We start from the raw sequence: 19137 nt of genomic DNA on the forward strand, positions 1-19137 counted from the left end.
GTATGGTTTTATGTTTTTCCCTGGGTACCATCTTGGACCAGATGGTAGCAGAACACACGCGTATCCTCTTCCCCACGTGATGAGTTCGAAAGGTCCAGAGACTTTATGTGTTTCTGGGTCCTTCACCAGCACAGGTGGTTTCTCTGTGAGCTTTGCTTGGGTGGTATTTGCAAAGTGGCGAAGTATTGGTGGATCAGGCTCTGAGGTTGTACAGTTCAGGAAGTTGATGACATAGAGAGCCTTGCAAAGTCTTTCAACTGGAGAGGTGATTTTTGTTCCTCTCTGTTGCTGATTGAGGACTCTTTTGAGAGTTTGGTGTGTCCTTTCCATGATGGATTGTCCTGTGGGGTTTGCAGGTATACCGGTCTTGTGTTGTATTCCCCACTCACTGAAGAACTCTTTTAACTTACGAGAGGTATAGGCAGGTCCATTGTCTGTTTTGATCTCCTTTGGTACTCCCAGGGTTGCAAATGCGAGGAGAAAATGTTTTATGGTGTGCTGTGCAGTTTCTCCTGTATGTGTTGATGCAAATACTGCTCCTGAGAACGTATCAACCGATACATGCACGTACTTTGACCTTCCAAAAGGTGCAAAGTGGGTTACATCTGTCTGCCACAGCTGGCAGCTGTTTAAACCTCGGGGATTGACTCCCGTCCCCACAGATGGTATCTGGTAGTTTTGACAGTTCGGGCATGTAGCAACAATAGCTTTTGCCTGATCTTTTGAAAGCTTGAACATTCTGATAAGGGCAGGCACATTTTGATGAAAAAATGAGTGTGACAACTTTGCCTGGGCAAAGATGTTAGGGACATTAGCAGTCTCTATTGCCATGGCTAAGGTGTCTGCTTTCCTGTTCCCTTCTGCAATGAAACCTGGGAGGTCAGTGTGTGACCTCACATGCATTATATAGTACGGTTGTTTTCTGTGGGAAATTAAGCGTGTTAATGTAGAAATCAATTGGTATAACTTTGGATTGGAAACCTCTTTGAGAAGAGCATGTTCTGCTCTCATAGCTATGCCAGCAACATAAGCTGAATCTGTGACCAGATTAAAAGGTTCGTCTTTGAATTTCTCAAAGGCTCTGACAACAGCTGCTAACTCCGCAATCTGTGGAGATCCCTCCACTATTTTTATGTCAGATTCCCAATTTTGGGTCTTAGGGTCCCTCCATGTCATTACCGACTTGTGGGATGACCCTGAGCCATCTGTAAAGACAGTTAGAGCTTTGAGAGGTGTCCTACTTTGGACTAATTTTGGAGTCAGATGAAATGTCACGTCACGATTAAAAAGCTTATGTTTTGGGATATGCACTGAAATTTGGCCTGTATAGCTGTCTAAGGCATACTGGAGACTCTCATTGGTCTGGAGCAAATGTTCCAGATCCCCAGTGGTCATTGGCAAATATATGCATGTGAACTCACACCCTGCAAGGGAACGGAGGCGAGTTCTAGCCTTTTTTATTAAATGTGCCATAATTTCTTGGAAGGTGGTAATGGTTTTTGTGGGTTGGTTATTTGTAAAGATCCACTCCAGGATTAGTAAAGGGTCTCGAAGTTGAGTGTCCCATTGGAAAATCAGTCCATAGAACCTAGGTGCTTTTCCCAGAATGACGAACTGGAAAGGCAGGCTGGGCTCGAAGCGATGGGCTTTGCGTGAAGACAGGGCTTCTTGGACCTTGGTGATGGCATCTCGGGCCTCTGGTGTTAGAGTGCATGGAGAGTCCAGATTCTCCTTGCCCCGAAGAAGGCTGAACAGTGGAGCGAGGTCCTCTGTTGTAATTCCTAGCAGTGGACGTACCCAGTTGATGGATCCGCACAGACTGTGTAAGTCTCTCAGGGTTTTTGGGTCGTCTCGGATGGTGAGCTGCTGGGGTACGATGGTCCGTTCCCGGATCTGGAGTCCAAGGTAAGTCCATGGATTGGTGTACTGTATTTTGTCCTCACGGATCTCAAATCCTGCCTTTTCTATGGTTTCAATAGTCTTTTTAACTGCTTTGTCCAAGTACGTTTTTTCTGGTGCACAGACCAGGATATCGTCCATATAGTGATGGATGATCGCATTTGGGAATAGGTTCCGAACAGGAGACAGGATGTGAGCAACATACCACTGGCATATACTTGGACTGCACTTTAGTCCTTGTGGAAGAAAACACCAATGATATCTCTTGAGTGGAGCCTCTCTGTTAAGAGAGGGAACGGAGAAGGCAAACCGTGGAGCGTCCTGGGGATGCAGCGGGATGCTGAAGAAACAGTCTTTAATATCAATGATAGCAAGTGTCCAGTCTCTAGGCAGCATCGATGGTGAGGGCAGGCCAGGCTGAAGGGGACCCATGTCCTCGATGACCTCGTTGATTTTGCGAAGATCGTGGAGGAGCCTCCACCTGTCCGTTCCAGGCTTTTGTAGTACGAAGACTGGAGAATTCCAAGGGCTGGTGGTCTCTACGATGTGGCCTTTGGCGAGCTGTTCATCCACAAGGGCATGTAGTGCGCGCAGTTTGACTTTAGAAAGGGGCCACTGCTCGATCCAGATTGGGTCATGGCATTTCCAGGTGAGACGAGGAGTGTCTGGCAGTGCGCGCTCCTCAGTGGCCCCAATCAGAAATCCGGGCTGGGAATACGTAGGGAGGCTCCCCACTGACATAAAATGTCCCGTCCATACAAGGTGATGGGGGCCCTTACCACAAATGGGCGGATGGTTGCCAACTTGCCTTCAGGCCCTTCGACGAGGATGTTGTTCTTGCTCCGCATGGAAACTGTAGCTCCACCGATCCCTGTGATCATGCCTGCCACAGGTTGTAGCTCCCAGTGTGCTGGCCATTCTGAGCGGGCGATGATGGTCACGTCTGCACCGGTGTCCAGCATCCCTGGTAGGTGGAACTTCTCTCCTCTGCAGGTAAGACCGCACTCGATGACAGGCTTACTCGGTCCCACAACTTGTATCCACATTGCTGTGGGGTTGAGAGGAAGCTGTTCCCTGTGATTCTTAGGGAGTAGAAAGGCCTGTGCAAATGGGGTACCCTTTGGAAGAAAATATGGTAAGTCTGTGCAGTACACCTGGACAAAGATTTCTTGTCCCGGGTGCACTGTTTGTACTTCTGGAACAACAAATATTTCCTTTGGGCTATGGAGAGAATCACCTATAATTAGGATGTTAGAAGGACCTCCTTTTGGTCCACGTTTGCCTGTGGGAACACGATAAACATTGTTATTTTTAAAGTCAATGGACAGTGCAGTTACCAGCTGACGGCGCGTTCCCTTTGGTATTGCTCCGTGTGTTGGATCCTCCTCATGTGGTCTGGAATCTCCTGGGATGGTGCGTGACTGGGTCTGGGTGGCCTTTGATTTGGTGTCCTTGCGTGGGGCCCCACCACGCTCCGATGGAAGTTTCCCGGGCGCTGCTGATAGTACTGCTGATTCTGGGGCCTTTGGTGGAAATTGCGAGGGTGCCTGGGAGGTGACCTCTCTGGACAGTCCTTTATAAAATGTCCAAAATCTCCGCAGTGGTAGCAGCGGACCTGATCTTTAGAAGCTATTACTGCATATGCAGTAGAAACTCCTTCTGCAATACCCTTAGTAACTGCTTGGGCCACTGTGTCTTCAGTGGACAGGTGGCGTGTGCAGCTTTCCAGCATTTGCTCTATGGTAGGTTCTATGTCCATGGGTAAGGCTCTCAGAATTGTTTTACATTTTTCATTCGCATTACTCATGGCAAGTTTACACAACAGTTCTTTTCTTGCCTCTGTGCTCTCTATCTGTTTTTCCAGAGCATCCTTAATTCTATCCACAAATTTGATAAAGCTTTCATCTATTCCTTGTTTGATAGTAGAAAAATATTGAGTAGGGGTGGAATCATCAGGGGTAAGGAGTAAGGAGGTTTTTGCTGCTATAGCCACGTCTTGTAATGTTGCCTTAGGTAAAGTATCAGCTTGGTCAGAGGGTTTCTGCAAATCCCCTTCACCAGCCAGCTGTTCGAGTGTAAAATTTGGCTTATCAGCATCTGCAGCATAGTTATCTGATAATGTTTTTAATTGCTTTTTCCAATGCCTTTCCCAAAGCATGTACTCGGCGGGAGAAAGGAGGCACTGGGCAATATTTTTAATATCGTGGGGTACCAGAACATGTGCTGAGAATGTAGCTTCTAGGAAATTTCTAAAAATATGTGAACTTCTACCATGTTCTGTGGCTGTATTTCTTAATTGCACAAGTTCTTTATTTGTAATAGGTTCCCATGTCTTTCTATTAGTGGCACCTCCTTTTTTTCCCTTCTTATATTCTACTGGAAAGGCAGTAATTCTCTGAGCTAATTGCCAGTCCCCTGCCTGTGTGGCTTCCATTTTTATTTTTGCCCAAGGATCTACATATTCTATTTCCAAATCAGAATCGCTGTCACTGCTGTCATCAGATGACGAGAAGTGAGAGCTAGCAGGCCTTGCCTTATGTTTCTTATGGCTGGCTGGAGCTGCATTTGGCAGAGGTGCCTGTGGCTGGACCGGGTATAAGGCAGCACATGGCAGGACGTGGCTACACGTGACAGCATTGCCGGAGTGGCCGTGCAATGCGTGATACAGCATGCACAGGACTGGGGGGCGTGGGGAGGGGGGGCAGAACTGAGGGAAGTCTGGGGGGTCCCGACCGGGGGCTGCGGAGCGTGGGTATGGGGTTGCACAGCGAGGGTATGGGGGCAGAGGGTATGCGGGATGGAGGAGGCGGCGGGACTGGAAGAGGGTGCGGCGGGTACAGGGTGGCTTGGGTCTGGGGCCGATACGCGGACAGGCACGATTCCGGCGGCAGGCAAAAGCGCGGAGGTGGGGGGGGGCACGGGTGCGCAGACAGGCTGATCCCCTGCCGCAGCAGGGACGATGCCGGGGGCAGGAAAAGACGCGATGGTAGCGGGGGGGGCGAGGGCGGGGGAGGGAGTGGGGGCGGGCGCGGCAGGGAGAGGAGGGACGGCAAAGAGGGTGGAGGGGGCCCCAGCAGGGTCGGGGGGAACAGGGGGAGGGGTGGGGTTTGGGTCGGTCCCGGCGGGAACTGGCGCAGATGCTCCCGGAGATAACGCAGAGCAAGGAGGCGCGCAGGGTGTGGCTCCCGAGGGGAAGGCGGGGGGGAAGAGGGGGTGGGCAGGGGCCGTGGGCGCCCTGGGGTCGGGTGGTTGCGGCGCAGATGGCGGGACACTAGGACCTAGCGGAGTGCTGGATTCCAGGGTGGAGGGGGTGTTATCTCCTCCATTAGCATTTGAAATAGGCGCTTCTGTTAAGTGAGATAAGAACTTTTCGTTTTGTTCGACAGAAGTTAGCCCTGTAGTTACTATCTTTTTGTTAGTTTTTTCTACAGCTTTAGTAATAGCGTGAAACATAGGTAAAAACTGAGTTACCGAAAAGTCTTGGTTAGTTTGAAACTTATATATCGTGGTCCCAATTGTATCCCAAAAGGAGTCTAAGGTAATAGTCTGTGTATTAGTATCTGGGAAGTGGCAGAGAATCCATTTTATAAAACGTTTCAGGTTAGTTTTTGAAAGGTTACCTTTAGAAAAAGAAAAGTTGTTAGAAGATAGGATTTCTAGGATTAGGGAATATAAATCTCTCTCGTTCTGGGATCGTTTCAACGTACTAAGCTTTGATCCCATGTTTCAGTTCCCGCCAGCAGAAAAAAGAGAAAAAAAAGAAAAAACCCAAAAAAAAAAGGACCCGAGGAAAAATATTTTTGCGCGCAAGAAAGGCTGTGTTAAACTTACACTTTTCAGCCTGTTGTGGGTCAAAGTTCTGCTGGGGGTCGTCTGCTCGTCAGCCTCCGCGGACACTCGCGTGCCCAGGTGTCGGCGTGCGGGTCGGCTGACCTCCTTTTCAGAAGAGTCCTTCTAAAACGAAGAGCTTCTCCTTCCAGGATCTCTGGCGAGCGGAGGCAGTGACAATTTCACGAAGAAATGCTGCTCCTCTGAAATGCCAGGTCCGGCATTCAGTTCCGCGGCCAGGCTATCGCGGCGGTTCAGATGTTGGCCCAGGGGCCCCTCGCTGTTCGGGCGTCGGCTATGTTCGGGGCGCCAGCTATGGCCCCCAGGGGCAGAAGCCCAGCGGGGAGGCCGGTTGTCCAGGATAGCTCACGGAGGGTCCAGGATCGCCCAGCGGGGGGTTCAGGCAGCCCAGGCAGCTATGGTGATTTGCAGCTCAGCTCTTTAGTGATTTCAGCTCTTTCAGCATGCCTGGGGCCGTCACCCTGGATATCGCCGCAGCAGACGCAGAGAGAGAGAGAGAAGCGCTGTATGGGTTCCGCAGGGTTCTTTTATTGGGGTCTCCGCGAAGGTTCCAGGGACAGCTCTCCTCTGCCGAACCGGGCAGAGTTAGGGGTTTTTATACCTTACAGGGGGATTGAAAACTGTCCAATAGTAAGGGTCAGGGGAAAAAGTGGCCTATGGATCTACAGAGAGATAACAGGGTCCCAAAGGCGGAAGAGAGGGTCTTCTAAACCCTTAGTCATGCTGACTTTGGTATTTCCTAGCTCAGGCTTCTGACCTCCAGGGCCTTGCAGGCCTTGTGCCTGCTACATACAACCTGTGGAAAATTACCAATTCTATGATAATGTGGCATAAAGCTGTCATAGGAAGTTGTTTAGGATAAGCTGAAAAAAATTATTGCACGTTATTACTGCTGTCACTCCAATACGAACTAACAATCTTCATACTCTTATCACAAGTCAGAATTTCTTGTGCTTTTTGTATTTGATTTGGTCACACTTGCTAGAAAAATACACTCTCCTCACCAAATCAGCATAGATGGTTATTTCCAAAACTGAAATGAGTGCAAACAAGCAAATGTTCTTTAAAAATATCTCAGATATTACATAATACATGTGCTATTTAAATCATTATTATTTGCTTGGGGAACTAATAGAAGTGTTTAACTTCTTGTATCTGCTTATGCACAAATCTTTAAAATTGAATTTATTGTAAAAAAAACCCCAATATTGTCCATAAAGAGTTTACAGAGGAACATTCACCACCCCCTCCTTGAGCCACAACACTTAATTTCTGTTAGAGATCTTTAGAAAAAAAAGAAACAGCATAAGCCTGCTTCATGGCTCAGCCTATGCCCATTTAGTTAAAAATCAGTCCACACCCAAAGCATCACTGATAATTTTATCCTGGGAATAACCAGTGTTGATAATAGTGTCTGGAGCATGTTAAAGTATTTCTCTTCCCTTGTGTAACCATTTAGCTATAAAAGCCCACACTACCTTTGCCAGCAGGCACAAAGCATGTGCAACCTAATAGTCACCATGTAAGACAGGAAAAAACATCTCCTGGGAGGAGGAGATCGGGTTCCTAATGCCTATGTCACTGTCACTCTTCTCTTATGTATCTATTAGTCAAGTCACAGCCTAAACTTCTCATCTGTGCTGCACACTGGCTTCAGAGCTGGCGTTAATGTCATTAATTCATGGCATTAATGGCATTCTCTTTGAAGAGACTTAATTAACTTCAGCTCCTAATTTTTTGTTCTCCACCTGGGAGAACTAGGAGTGGAAAGTAACAGTATTATTTATAAAAACCCTATACACATGCACACCCACGAAATGGATCCTCTAGGAATCCTCCTCCTGTGATACAAATCATACTGCCCTTTCACTCTCTGCTGCTCTTCTCCATCCACGCTTCCTTTTTCTTCCAGAAAAGCAAAGAAGTTTTTACCCACCCAACATACTTTATGCACTCATTGAAAGCTTCTCTTCCCAAGGCTGTGCATACTGGATTGGCACGCTACCAAAACCTGCTAACAAATGGCAGATTAAGTGGAAACACGGAAAAGAATTTCAAGCATGTATTATACTTGCTTGGGGTTCAGCCTGCAACTTTAGGACGAGGGCTGCCCTCTAACCAGGCAGGCCTGGGAATTCAGTTGCAAAACAATTACAGATGCAAGGAAAATCCTTCTTCTCCGAGAAGGAAACTTGCTGATATTCTGCAGTCTTCAGTAGGCTACATTCAGTGTGTGTTGGGGAGGAGCTCGGCAGGGTCTGTGTTTTCTCGAGACCTCACTTTCCATCTCCAGCACTGTTCTCCAAGGGATTTATAGCAAATTAAGTAAAATTTTTCATATATCAGCCTCTTACATATGCAGGAACAGACTTTAATCCTTTTCAATCACAGTCAAAACAGTGCCTCTATACCCATCTACTGTCTTGCCTTCATATAAAAGAATAATGAGGCACTTCATTCCGTTCTGTAAGCAGAACTGAATAGGCAGTCATTGGCTGGACAATGAAATTTCAAGTGCCACGCCTGTATATAATTTAGTTACTTGTGTTTTCTTGATGAGCCTTATTTTGGCTGCATGGCTATCTTTCTCATAATTTTGAAGTTCTGGTTTTAAAAGAACCTACTTTGCAGCATCAAAGCAAATATCCTCAGGATGTAATTTTCAAACTCGTCTAGCATGCCCAGCCTTGCTGCACGATTACACTGGCAAAATTACCACCAACTCTGGTGGGCACAGGTGAAACAGTGCTGAACTTCAGCACCACAACTCTGCCTGTGTTATCTGAGATTTCCTTTTCTTTCTAAAACTGGAATGTTTGCACAGGGCGTGCAGTGGGATGAGACTCTCCCACTCCTGATTATACTGAACTTGCTGCATACATTCTTAGGGAAAAAAAAAAATAAACCACCTTGCTCACATTACCCTAGAGAAAATGTCCTCAAGTTGTGCCAGCAGAGGTTTAGACTGAATATTAGGAAAACTTTCTCCACCAGAAGGGTTGTCAAGCATTGGAACAGGCTGCCCAGGGAAGTGGTGGAGTCACCAACCCTTGAGGTTTTTAAAAGAAATATAAATGTGTCACTTCAGGATGTGGCTTAGTGGTGGACCAGGCAGTGTTAGGTTTACAGCGGGCCTTGAAGATCTTAAAGATCTTTTCCAACCTAAATGATTCTGTGAAAAGTTCTTAGCCTACAATCTGAGAAAGCAGTTGAGAACACAGGATCAGTGGATGGGAAATACAACATCCAGTAAATCAGGACTGATGTTCTCAAGCCCACATGACGTAGCATGCATTGTTAGAGGTCAGGAAAGCTGTATGAGCAGCAATTCCAAAATGAAAAACTTTCTGCATCCAGTGTTTCTCTAAAAACTGCGGGTCTCACTGTTGGCCTCAAAGGAACTTTTTTAATACTGCATCAACTAAAAGAAAAAGAAGATGGACTGACCTCAATTATGACCTTATACTGACTGGTTCACATTCCTCCATAGTTTATTTACCCTGAAGTTCATAAAAACAATGTGGCTTTTCAGTCTAATAGGTTATTTTCAGCTCTCACTAATCAGAGCTCATGACTGGCTTTGGAACTGTAAGAGTCATACAAAAGCTAAGATTGATTATTAGCATCCAAATGTATATAGTAATTAAGACTACCAAAAAAACCAAAAACAATACACCAGAACAAAAACTTCCAACAGGTGAGAGCAGAAGAAAATTGAAGGAAAATAAACAGCACTGAGGATTTTAATAAATCTGTATCTGAATGTCTTTACAAATAAGTAGCTGAAATGAGATTGAAAGTGCAACCCAATACAGCACAAATACAAGACTGTCTGCATTGAAATTCCATAACTTTTCTTTATTCACTGTGATACATTCAAAAAAAAGTGCTCCAGATAACATCCATAGAGTAAAGGAAATTAAAACAAAAAGTCAGAAAAAGACCATCAGATACATATGGTGATTATTCATATTTCAAAGCATTAGTAACTGCTTGTATCTGAGTGCACCAAAAACCCACATGAGAGTCCACATTTTTGTACACTGCTTCTATAAAAATAATAATCATAGGCAGCTCCAGCAAAAATGTTTGTCAGAACTAGAGCCAAAGCCACCACAAAGATAAAGCACCATCAGGCATATGTTTACAAATGCCGTAGTAATTAGTAGAGTGTAAAAAAAGGCTTAGCTGAATTAACATTTTCCTTGTATTGGTACAGCACGGGGAAGCTCTGCTTGGATTCTCTCCTTCCCAGCTCTGATATTTTTCACCAGGGACGTGCATTTGCCCCACAACACCAAGCACCATGGGCAACTTGGGAAGCGTCAGGAGTCAGTGAGTGGTGGATGGAAGAGGAACCAGAGCCAGTGTCTATCCTCTTACTTTAAAAAGTCATCTCGGCATGGCAGCATGTCCTCAACGATGTTGCTGAAATACAGTGGCACAATCCATCTAAGCAAGGCTGTTTGTACAGACCATGCTGATTTCCAAATGCTGTTTGCTGAGCTACGGTATTCAGCTGCACTGTTTTTACCTCAAAAATGCAGTTCTTGTTTTCAACTCTAATTCTTCTACAGTAAAATTATCACTGTTATCTGTAAGAGACAGCAGAGGATCAGCAAACCCAGGCTGCGTCCTAAAAAGTGGTTCTATTCCAGCTGCAGAAATCCTGAACTGTGCATTTGCCAAAATTTATTTGTAACTCAACAGCTAGATGGGGAGAAGGATTCCTATTTCAAAAACACAAGAAACATTAGTCAAGATGCCCAAATTACACTGTCAATGGGATATGGCTGAGAGACACTTTTAAGTCTAGGGTCCCTCTACCTGGTGTATTATTAGGTGGAACAGCAAGGATCTTCAACAGAGGGAAAACTCAGTAGAACCCTTGTTCTGCTCTCTCCTTTACCTGCTCTGTAGGCAGCAATTCAGACAGACAGCAAGACTGAAGACAGGCTTCCCCTCTGAAAATCTGAGTTGCTAACATGAGATTTTCCTTAAAAGACCTAAGTAGGTTATAAACAGAAAAGCCCCTTTCCCCACACACTTTCTAGTAAATTCATAGGGATCCTGCTCCTTCATAGGTCCCAGGTCCTATAAAGATTTAACCCCATGTGCAATTCATGTTTCTCAAAGCATGTTTTTCATTCACGTAATGGCACTGATCATACAACCAATATCATCTTCACAGTCAAATCCTTACAACATCAAGGTCTGTCTGCTCAAAAAGCATTTTTCTTAACTATGTTACTAATAAAGTCTCAAATCACTCAGGCTGAAAGGAAGTTAGAAGTGTTATGTGGTTATTTACCCTCCACGCTATTTGTGTGGCATTCATCTCCCAGAGCGCAAGCCTTGCCCTTTTCACACTCCCTTTTCTCATGCAGGAACACAAAGCTGTAATGTTTGGGTTGCAAACACCATTAAATGCCCCTCTTCAGCCCCCAACAGCACAGAAATATTTTCTTTTAAAAGTTCAGATCAAAGCATTTCTACTAATCCTAGGATTTATTAAAACAAACATTGTAGGCATGAGATAGTCAACAGTGTCCCTTTTACAAGATTCTTTGGAGACGGTTCTGTTTTCATACTGTTTACTGATCCGCCCCTAATTAATCTTCAGTTGCTCAGCTGCAAATTCAGCAAGTCCACCTGCTCCTTCCCCACCCAGCAGACGTTCCTTTCTCCCCAGCTTCAGGCTGTAATGATAGCACCACCCAGTCCCTGTCCTAAGAACAAGGTGGCTGGCTTGGAAAGCTACATATCACCTCTTGATGTTACATGATCACATGCATTTGCAGCACAAGTCTAGCCTTTCCTCAGATGAGTAACTAAAACCAGTCATTAAGTGCTTTCAAGGAGTTTCATTGTCTTTAGCCTTCCCTGCAGTCAAGGTAGTTGCCTTTGATCCAGTAACAGATCTGTGCGTATTTGAGGGGTGTAATGCGAACAGCTACATTGAAATCCTGCGGGGTGCCATTCATGTCCACCCACTGATGGCCTGAAAATATACCAATAATTTTACGCTCCCATTTGTGATTCTGCCTCTTCCACATCCTCACATATACCCCAGATCCACTGGCACCCGGCTGGGCATCGCACTGCTGGTACAGCAGGTCGTACGTTTCATCTTTGACATCACAGAAACGGTAAACCAGGTTTCCCGGACGGTCATTGTCGTAGCCAGAGAAGTGAATCCTCCCTCCAGGTAAGTGTCTTGCTGGTGGGCTCACACCTATCTTCATAAACTTTCTTTTATGTGGCTTCTTCAGCTCCAGCAGGGCATAGTCATAATCCATGCCGATGTCATTGGCATTGCCTTTGATCCATCCTTTGGGGACATGTGTCCGTTTCACCCGGATCCACTGGAATTTCATTTTCTCAGGCATTGCCGAGTTGGTGATATTGGACCCTTTGCTGCCATCTTTCTGTTTGGGCTTTAAGAACCCCACCCGCAGTTTCTGAGCTCCCTTGACGTAACTCTTCCCGTCATGGATACAATGAGCAGCAGTAAGAACATGCTTTTCAGCCACCAGCGTCCCTGTGCAACCTGTAGAGAGCTTCACTGATGTGGAGAATGGGTAATTCAACAAGAAGTCTTTCCCAAAAATGCTAAACCTGCTGTCATAGCCATAGATCTGCCTCTTAGTTCGAGATCTGCCTCGAGAGCCATCGCCGCCGTTGCTCAGGATGTATATGCCCACCTCAGTCTCAGTGAGGCTGCCGTTAGCGTACAAGGTCTCGTAGGACAGGTAGTTCTTCACTTCTTCGTAAGTCGGCAGCGGAGAACTTTTGTGGCACGCTGGGCCACAAGGAGATACCACTTCCAGTCTGGCTTCAGCATCAAACTGTGGCTTGTCCAAGTTCAGGGTAGACTGCGGCAGGATAACGGGAACCCTGTAAGACGGCCAAGTTGGCTTCCAGTGAGGACTGGAAGGCATCACATCTTTAGCAGCACACAAAAGGAGGATTAAAGTGGACAAGGCTGCCATTCTGAAAGTCGGTCTGTGGAAAGCAAAAGCAAATTGTTATTCACCCAAACTCGTTGCAAGATTATCCTACCTTGCTAAGTAGTGGCCTGCTAACCCAGTATAAATGTAATAAGCGTCAAGCATTTGAACGGAGTTAACTTACATCAAGTAGCTCAGATTTCTCAGTGTCAAACTAATGCCTTAGCCTGAGTCTTCAAACAAGCGTTCCAGGTGAACACTGCAGTACAGGACATTTAACCCTTAGGAGTGCTCAGCCACCAACTCCCAGCTGACATCAGTGGGAGGTTATAATACTTGTCCTCACAAAGTTTAAAGAAAATTCAGATTCTGTTTAAATCCGTTCATACAGTAAACAAAGCTCCTGCAAAGAGTAAATGTGTCTGTCTTCAGCTAGACTAGAACACTCTTTGAAAGCTCTCCCCTACTCTTTGACTTTGCTGAAAGATGTCCTTTAAATCTCTTCACACCCTTTGAGACATCAGGCTGATGGTAGGGACAGGTGGGGAGGGAGAAAGAAGGTCACCTGAAGAAGGGCTGGGCTGCAGAACATGACCACAAAGGAGACTCACTTCCCCTTGCAACTCACACCAGACAAAGGTTCTGCACCGTGCGGCACTGGCTCTCCCCCATGCTTACATGAGAAAGGGTGATATAATTACACACAGGCAGCTAATGAAGGAAGATTACAATTCTTGAGGGAATTTCCAGTTAACACACTGGCTTATTGCTTTATAAACTCAATTAATTAGAAATGCAAACCAACCCCCTCTGAGCACAGGGAGGCAAATGCGGCTGTAAATGTGTTTATGAACCGCAGGCAGAGTGCCTGAGACTGCAGAGAACAGCGTGCACTAGCACTGTGTCAAAAAAATGCCTAACTTCAGTTTATTTGAAAATTAGCCATACAGCTGAATCGCTGCAGGAGGCTCTGTGCCCTGGGCAAGAAGGCAGGCAGGATCTCCCTCACACAAAGATTATTCAAACTAAAGTTCACAATTATGTTGAGCTTACACATATTTAAAACCCTGCTGAGGTTACACTGATCACAACTGCAGGATCATTCCTGAAATGCCTCAAACGAGTAAACCAAAGCAAATCACACAGGAAATGACCACAGCTATCTAAGAATAAAAAGGAAAAATCCTTCTCTCCAGTGCTTTGTGTAGGAATACTCCATCCCTAAGTTGCACCAAAAAAGGCTTTGAAAGCTCCAGGCTGCTGATGTCCAGTGGTGTTCAACTCAAATATTGGGCTCAGATTCTTAGATTTTTGGTACCATCCTCTTTGGGAACAGAGGCTATCATTAAAGCACACAGGGCTCAAAATATCAATTGGCTCATGCAAGATATCAAAAGACTTTAAGTACAAAAACCAGATGTAGATGAATAGAACTGACTCTACTGAAACCCACAGGGGAAGGTACTGACTCTTTCAGAAGTGACCATAGATCCTCTTGGCAGATTTTTCATTAACACACAGGACATCTTTAAAGGAACACACTTTTTTCCTAGGTTAGTCTCCACCAAATATGATGCATTATACCTAACTGATGACTCATGCTGGCAAATACAAGCCATTTTAAACATTAATCAGAATTTCATCATTTTGGATGTCTCAAAATCAGAAAATACTTAGTATTCAAGGAAAACCAACTGCTCCTCTGACTCCTTCCACAGCGAATTTTAGTATTGGATGTGGCTGCATTTTGTAAGCTGTGAAATGGAAGACTTTCAAATTGGTGCAAGGATAGCACAGGGAACACCTGCTGTATTATCACATCTATTGTTGCAGGACAGTGATTAGGAAGACAGAAAAAAAAGGCCCAGAAAAAAAAAGAAAAAAAGAAGGCAACAGGGACAAATGACATTGCTCCATCCCCACAAAGACAATACACACTGGCATAAGTCAACTGCTAGCTGTCCTCCTTGTGTCAGTGAGGGCTGCATGCAGCAGTGCTCACTGGTTTCACAGTCAGAAGCTGATAGCAGACTAAACCACAGTTAAACTGTGCACCAGGTATGATCCCATCATTAAGAGCACATATTTCTAGGCAGTTTGCCCTCGCTGCCCTCAGATTTCTTGACGGATTGCACCTCTCTAAATTGCACCACTCATGCCACTTCTCGGAGCTAAAACCCATTCAGGCTAACTGAGCCTCTGCTGGCCTCTGGCTGGTTTATCTAGCTGGCAGGGGAAAACCAGAAGCATCAGTTGTTATTTGCACAAGCAGCCACATTCCCTCGTGCCTGTCAGCACGGCGACCCGATGAAGGGATTGTGTGCCAAACAGCTCCTCTGCCTCCTCTGAGATTATCATCTGGGCTGGGAAGAGAGATCACCTTGCCCTGCAACCTGCTGTCCCTTATCTCCCCACCATCACCACCACAGCACCGGCAGCACTTGGAAGGGCAGTTTCAGACAGCAGAGGGCAGCCGCCCTATGAAGAGAGCAGGACAGGAGATGGGACTCGAGCTGGTCCCAGAAAAAAGGCTTCAGAAGATGGTATTTGTGCCTGTGCTGCCTTGTGTAAAGTGGTACTCGCTCCACATCTCTGAGCAAGCCTCCCACTCCCCTCCACTGCTGCTTCTCTGCTGTGATCATATTGCAGCTCTAGGGGATAAAAAAGCCTTTTCATCAGTTATAGAACTTTTCTATTATTTAAAATGTTATTTAAACCTGATAATAACATCTAATTGTGAGTATATACTTGTAGAAGCTAAACAGTGCTCATTTACTGAAGTCTTTATAGTTACATTCCATCTGGAGACATAACGGGTACTAAATCAGATCTGGGCAGCAATAAATAGAATAAATATCTCTTAATTATAACGGAATGCAAATTAGTGCACAGTACCTCTGTCTGTGTATATCCTTCCTCTTAAAAATGAAGGAATTTAAAAAACAGTCTACATTTAAACAGAGACTTTTCAGTAAGGCTCTTCTTTCCTTTCTCTTCTCATTTGAAACACAATCAAACAGCAGCAAAAAACCCCAGGGTTAAAACTCTCTGTCCTCAGCTACTTACTCATGGGCGACCCTGAGAGATGTTCTCAAATCGAGCAGAGTGGCAAGGAGTGAGCACTTCCCTGCATGGCTATCCCACAGCAGTACTGAATGAATTACAACATGCTGCTCTACTGTAGCTCTGCTCTTCTGCTTCTATTTAAACTGTGTCATAAACTCAATCCACCCTTTGACTCAGCACAAAGCCCTGCTCTGACATCCAGCCTAGGAACCCCCTAGAAGCGGTTTGTACATAATCACACTCGCTAATGGCATTAAAATTGTTCAGAGAATGGAAACAGTGACAGCTACCCCGGGGCTCTCCTTGCTGCTAAAACACTTGACAGACACATTTTCCTGCTTGCTGTGGGCATTCACGCCCCAAGATAGATGCTGCTGAAAGAAAACTGCCTTGTTCAGGATGGACATGAATAATTTTCTAATAAGCAATTAATTTTTCTGCAAGAGTTCACTACTTCAGGGGTGGTTCTTGTAGTAGATGGTTAAACAACAATAAATCATGGATCATCTAGTATGAAAGCCCATGAACCAGTCTCCATTACATTTTGAAATGAAGAAAGTTTTTCCACAGTGCTGGAAGCCAGGAAGATTAACATACCAAAAAAAATCAAGAAAGAAAACCAAGACAGTGAGAGAGAAAAATCTGCCTCAAACCAAATCATAAAGGGGAACTAAATCACTGTCAGTGCCGTGCCAAAATACCTCTGCTGCTTTTCCTGGTCACAGAACTTGTTAAAACACAGCAAAAATAATGGAGTTGCACTTTAATAACTACAGAAGCCTTCCTGCCATTAAAATCTAACAACTTTATTAGCCTGCCTGAGATGCTGCGGGTGGTGCGAGGGTTACGCTGCCTTACCTGCTAGACTGAGGGCTGCAGAAAGAGATGCCTTGGAAAACCTGAAACTAACTTTGCTACTGGCAGGCCACGGGTGTGTCCATTAACATACACACCGGGCACAGCGGCTATTTTGGCACAAGTACCAGTGACATGCACACACAGAGAAAAGGGAGCATAGGACGTGCTTCCATTTAGTCCGATTCCTAGAACTGCCTCCTTCCATCCCCCTTTTTTTTTCTTCTTTCTCTTTCCCTGCATGTCAAGCAGCTTCGGTATCACGGTACAAGAGCAAACTGCATTAGGAGCAGACGGTGACGGTCCCTTTGAATAACGGGGTAAAGCCGCAGGAAGGACCTGCATCCCCAAGGCTTCCAAACCACCTGAGTGACGGGGCAGCTGCACAAGCTGGGTCCCCGTGGGACCGTACCAACACCTCGGACCTTGCTCGGGGCAGGAGGCAAAAAACAATCTCCCCAGGCTCCAGCAGCGGCTTCACTGAACAGCTCGTGTCACGTATGTCTTAAAAGGCCACCCCAAAAATACTCAAACACAGCGACGAATCCAAGCACAGCACCGCAGCGGAGCGCTACCTCCAGACGCCTCCAAAGCATGGAAAAGCAGCAAAGTCGACTTTTATCCCAGCTGTTCCCTCACCCGCCGTCCTTTCAGAGTTGGTCACCGGCGGCGGACCCGCAGCGGGACCGGCGGGCAGCAGCCGCGCTCGCCCTTTTGTCGCCGGCGCGCCCGTGGATGCGAGCGGGGTTAAACATGAAGCCCTGCGCGGAGGGAGCACTCGCCCCGGGCCGGCACAGCCGCTCCCGCCGCCCGCGGTCCCGCACGCCGGGCGCCCCGGGCAGGCGAGGCAGTGCCCGGAGCAGGCGAGGCAGTGCCCGGGGCAGGCGAGGCAGTGCCCCGGGCAGGCGAGGCAGTGCCCGGGTCAGGCGAGGCAGTGCCCGGGGCGAGCCCGGCGCTCGCCATCCTCCCGCCGCCCCTTTGTCCCCCGGGGCGACCCGCAGCCCGCGGCGCCCTCCCTGCCGGCGGGGCCCGCTACCTACCGGCTCCCCGCGGCGGCGGCGGCGGCTCCGGGAGCGGCTCAGGCAGGTGGCGGCGCCGGTGCCGGTCCCATCTCTCCCGACGCCTCCGCGGGGCTCGGGAGCGCCTCCCCTCCCTCCCTCACTCCCTCCCGCCGGGCGCCGGCCCTCGGCGGCGCGCTCGGAGCGGGGCGGGCCGGGGCGGAGCGGCGCCTCCCGCAGGTGGATCCCGCCGCTGGATCCGCCCGCCCCGCCCTCAGCGCTCTCTGTGGCACGGCCGCCCGCCCGCGGGGCCCCGCCGCCTCTCTCCTCCCCTGCCCGGCCCGGCCCGGCCCGGCCGTCCCTCCGCGCTGGCTGCCCCCGGGCCGCCGCCCCAGCGCGTCCTGTGCAGCGTCACCCCCCCGGTAATCCTTTACTGCTATTTCCATTTAATTCCCGAGGAAAAACGTAGGGGTTTTTCCCCAACCTTGTTTTTTATTGGCCGTGTTCTGGGCGGCTCAGGGGCTGCCGTCTCGGTGCGAGATTTTTGGGGTGCAGCCGTGGCGCCTCTGCAGCCCCGAGGGCTGCAGGTTCTTTGTCGCCAGTGTCTGGGTCCCCAGATCCCTTTTCAGAGGGTTGAACCCCCTCGGCCCTTCCTGCCTCCGCAGGGCATCAGCTCCAGGAGCTCTGCGGTCACTCACCCGTGTTGCCTCATCTAGCGGACATTTAAATTTAATTGTCCGACACATTGTTTGCATGGGTTTTAATTACTCATCCTTCTTGAAGCCTTATAATGATATCTGGCAAGAAAAGAAGAAACCAGAGCCAAGAAGGCAAAAATCCTGCAATGGTTTAACTCCACAAGAAAAAGTCGCCCAAAAAAAAAAGTTTTTCGAAATTCCCAGCTGATCACCATTATTCCAGAAGGGAAATACAAATTTCATAGGAGTCAATTTATTTGCAGTCTTCTACTGACCTTTCCAAGCCACTGCTGCCCTTACAAAGCATGAGGAGAGCCTGAGGCAAAAGAAAACCTTTGCCTCACCCGTGGACAGTCTGTGAAGAGCCGAACCATGACAGGATCTTACATTCTCAGACATGATTTTGCATATGCTTGGCCCTAACACCATCCCCATCTGGGTCTACAGAAAGATTTTACCAAATGAATGGAAAAAGCTAAATAATTTTTTTTAAAAAGTAACTACTCAGACAGCTAGAGAATGTAACTGTTGTTGGAGAAGGGCTTGTGACACCAGTGCTGCTGCTCTTGGGCCGTGAGGGAATGACCATGCCACAGTGAGGCAGATCCCTGGAGTATCCGCAGACAAGGCAGCAGACAAGTCAGGCTCTGTCTGCAGTGCCATACTGACCATAGATCCCTTCCTGATGTGACTCTGTCTATCACATCCCAACAAGATGTGCAGGTCCAGAAGCTTTGCCCTGTACACACACATCTGCTGATTTGCATGGATGGAAGGGCTGGCCCCTGCCTTGTAGGGGTGAAAATGTTGTGAGGTTTGGTT

General features: G+C 47.2%; 1 protein-coding gene across 2 annotated transcripts; it reads right to left on the reverse strand.

Moving 5' to 3' along the window:
- Window positions 1-9585: 9585 nt before the first annotated feature.
- On the reverse strand, window positions 9586-17816 carry PRSS23 (serine protease 23). 2 transcript variants are annotated; one of them, XM_064409591.1, is made up of 2 exons: window positions 17660-17816; window positions 9586-12753 (listed from the first exon to the last, which is right to left on the reverse strand). In XM_064409591.1, exon 2 carries the CDS (start codon window positions 12738-12740, stop codon window positions 11622-11624), a length of 1119 nt encoding a protein of 372 aa, XP_064265661.1. In that variant the 5' UTR covers window positions 12741-12753; window positions 17660-17816; the 3' UTR covers window positions 9586-11621. The 2 variants fall into 2 exon arrangements, with proteins under 2 accessions (XP_064265661.1, XP_064265664.1); XM_064409594.1 differs by lacking the exon at window positions 17660-17816 and adding an exon at window positions 15765-15886.
- Window positions 17817-19137: the final 1321 nt, after the last annotated feature.

Source organism: Passer domesticus, chromosome 2, assembly GCF_036417665.1.
Source record: "Passer domesticus isolate bPasDom1 chromosome 2, bPasDom1.hap1, whole genome shotgun sequence".
Taxonomy (NCBI): Eukaryota; Metazoa; Chordata; class Aves; order Passeriformes; family Passeridae; genus Passer; species Passer domesticus.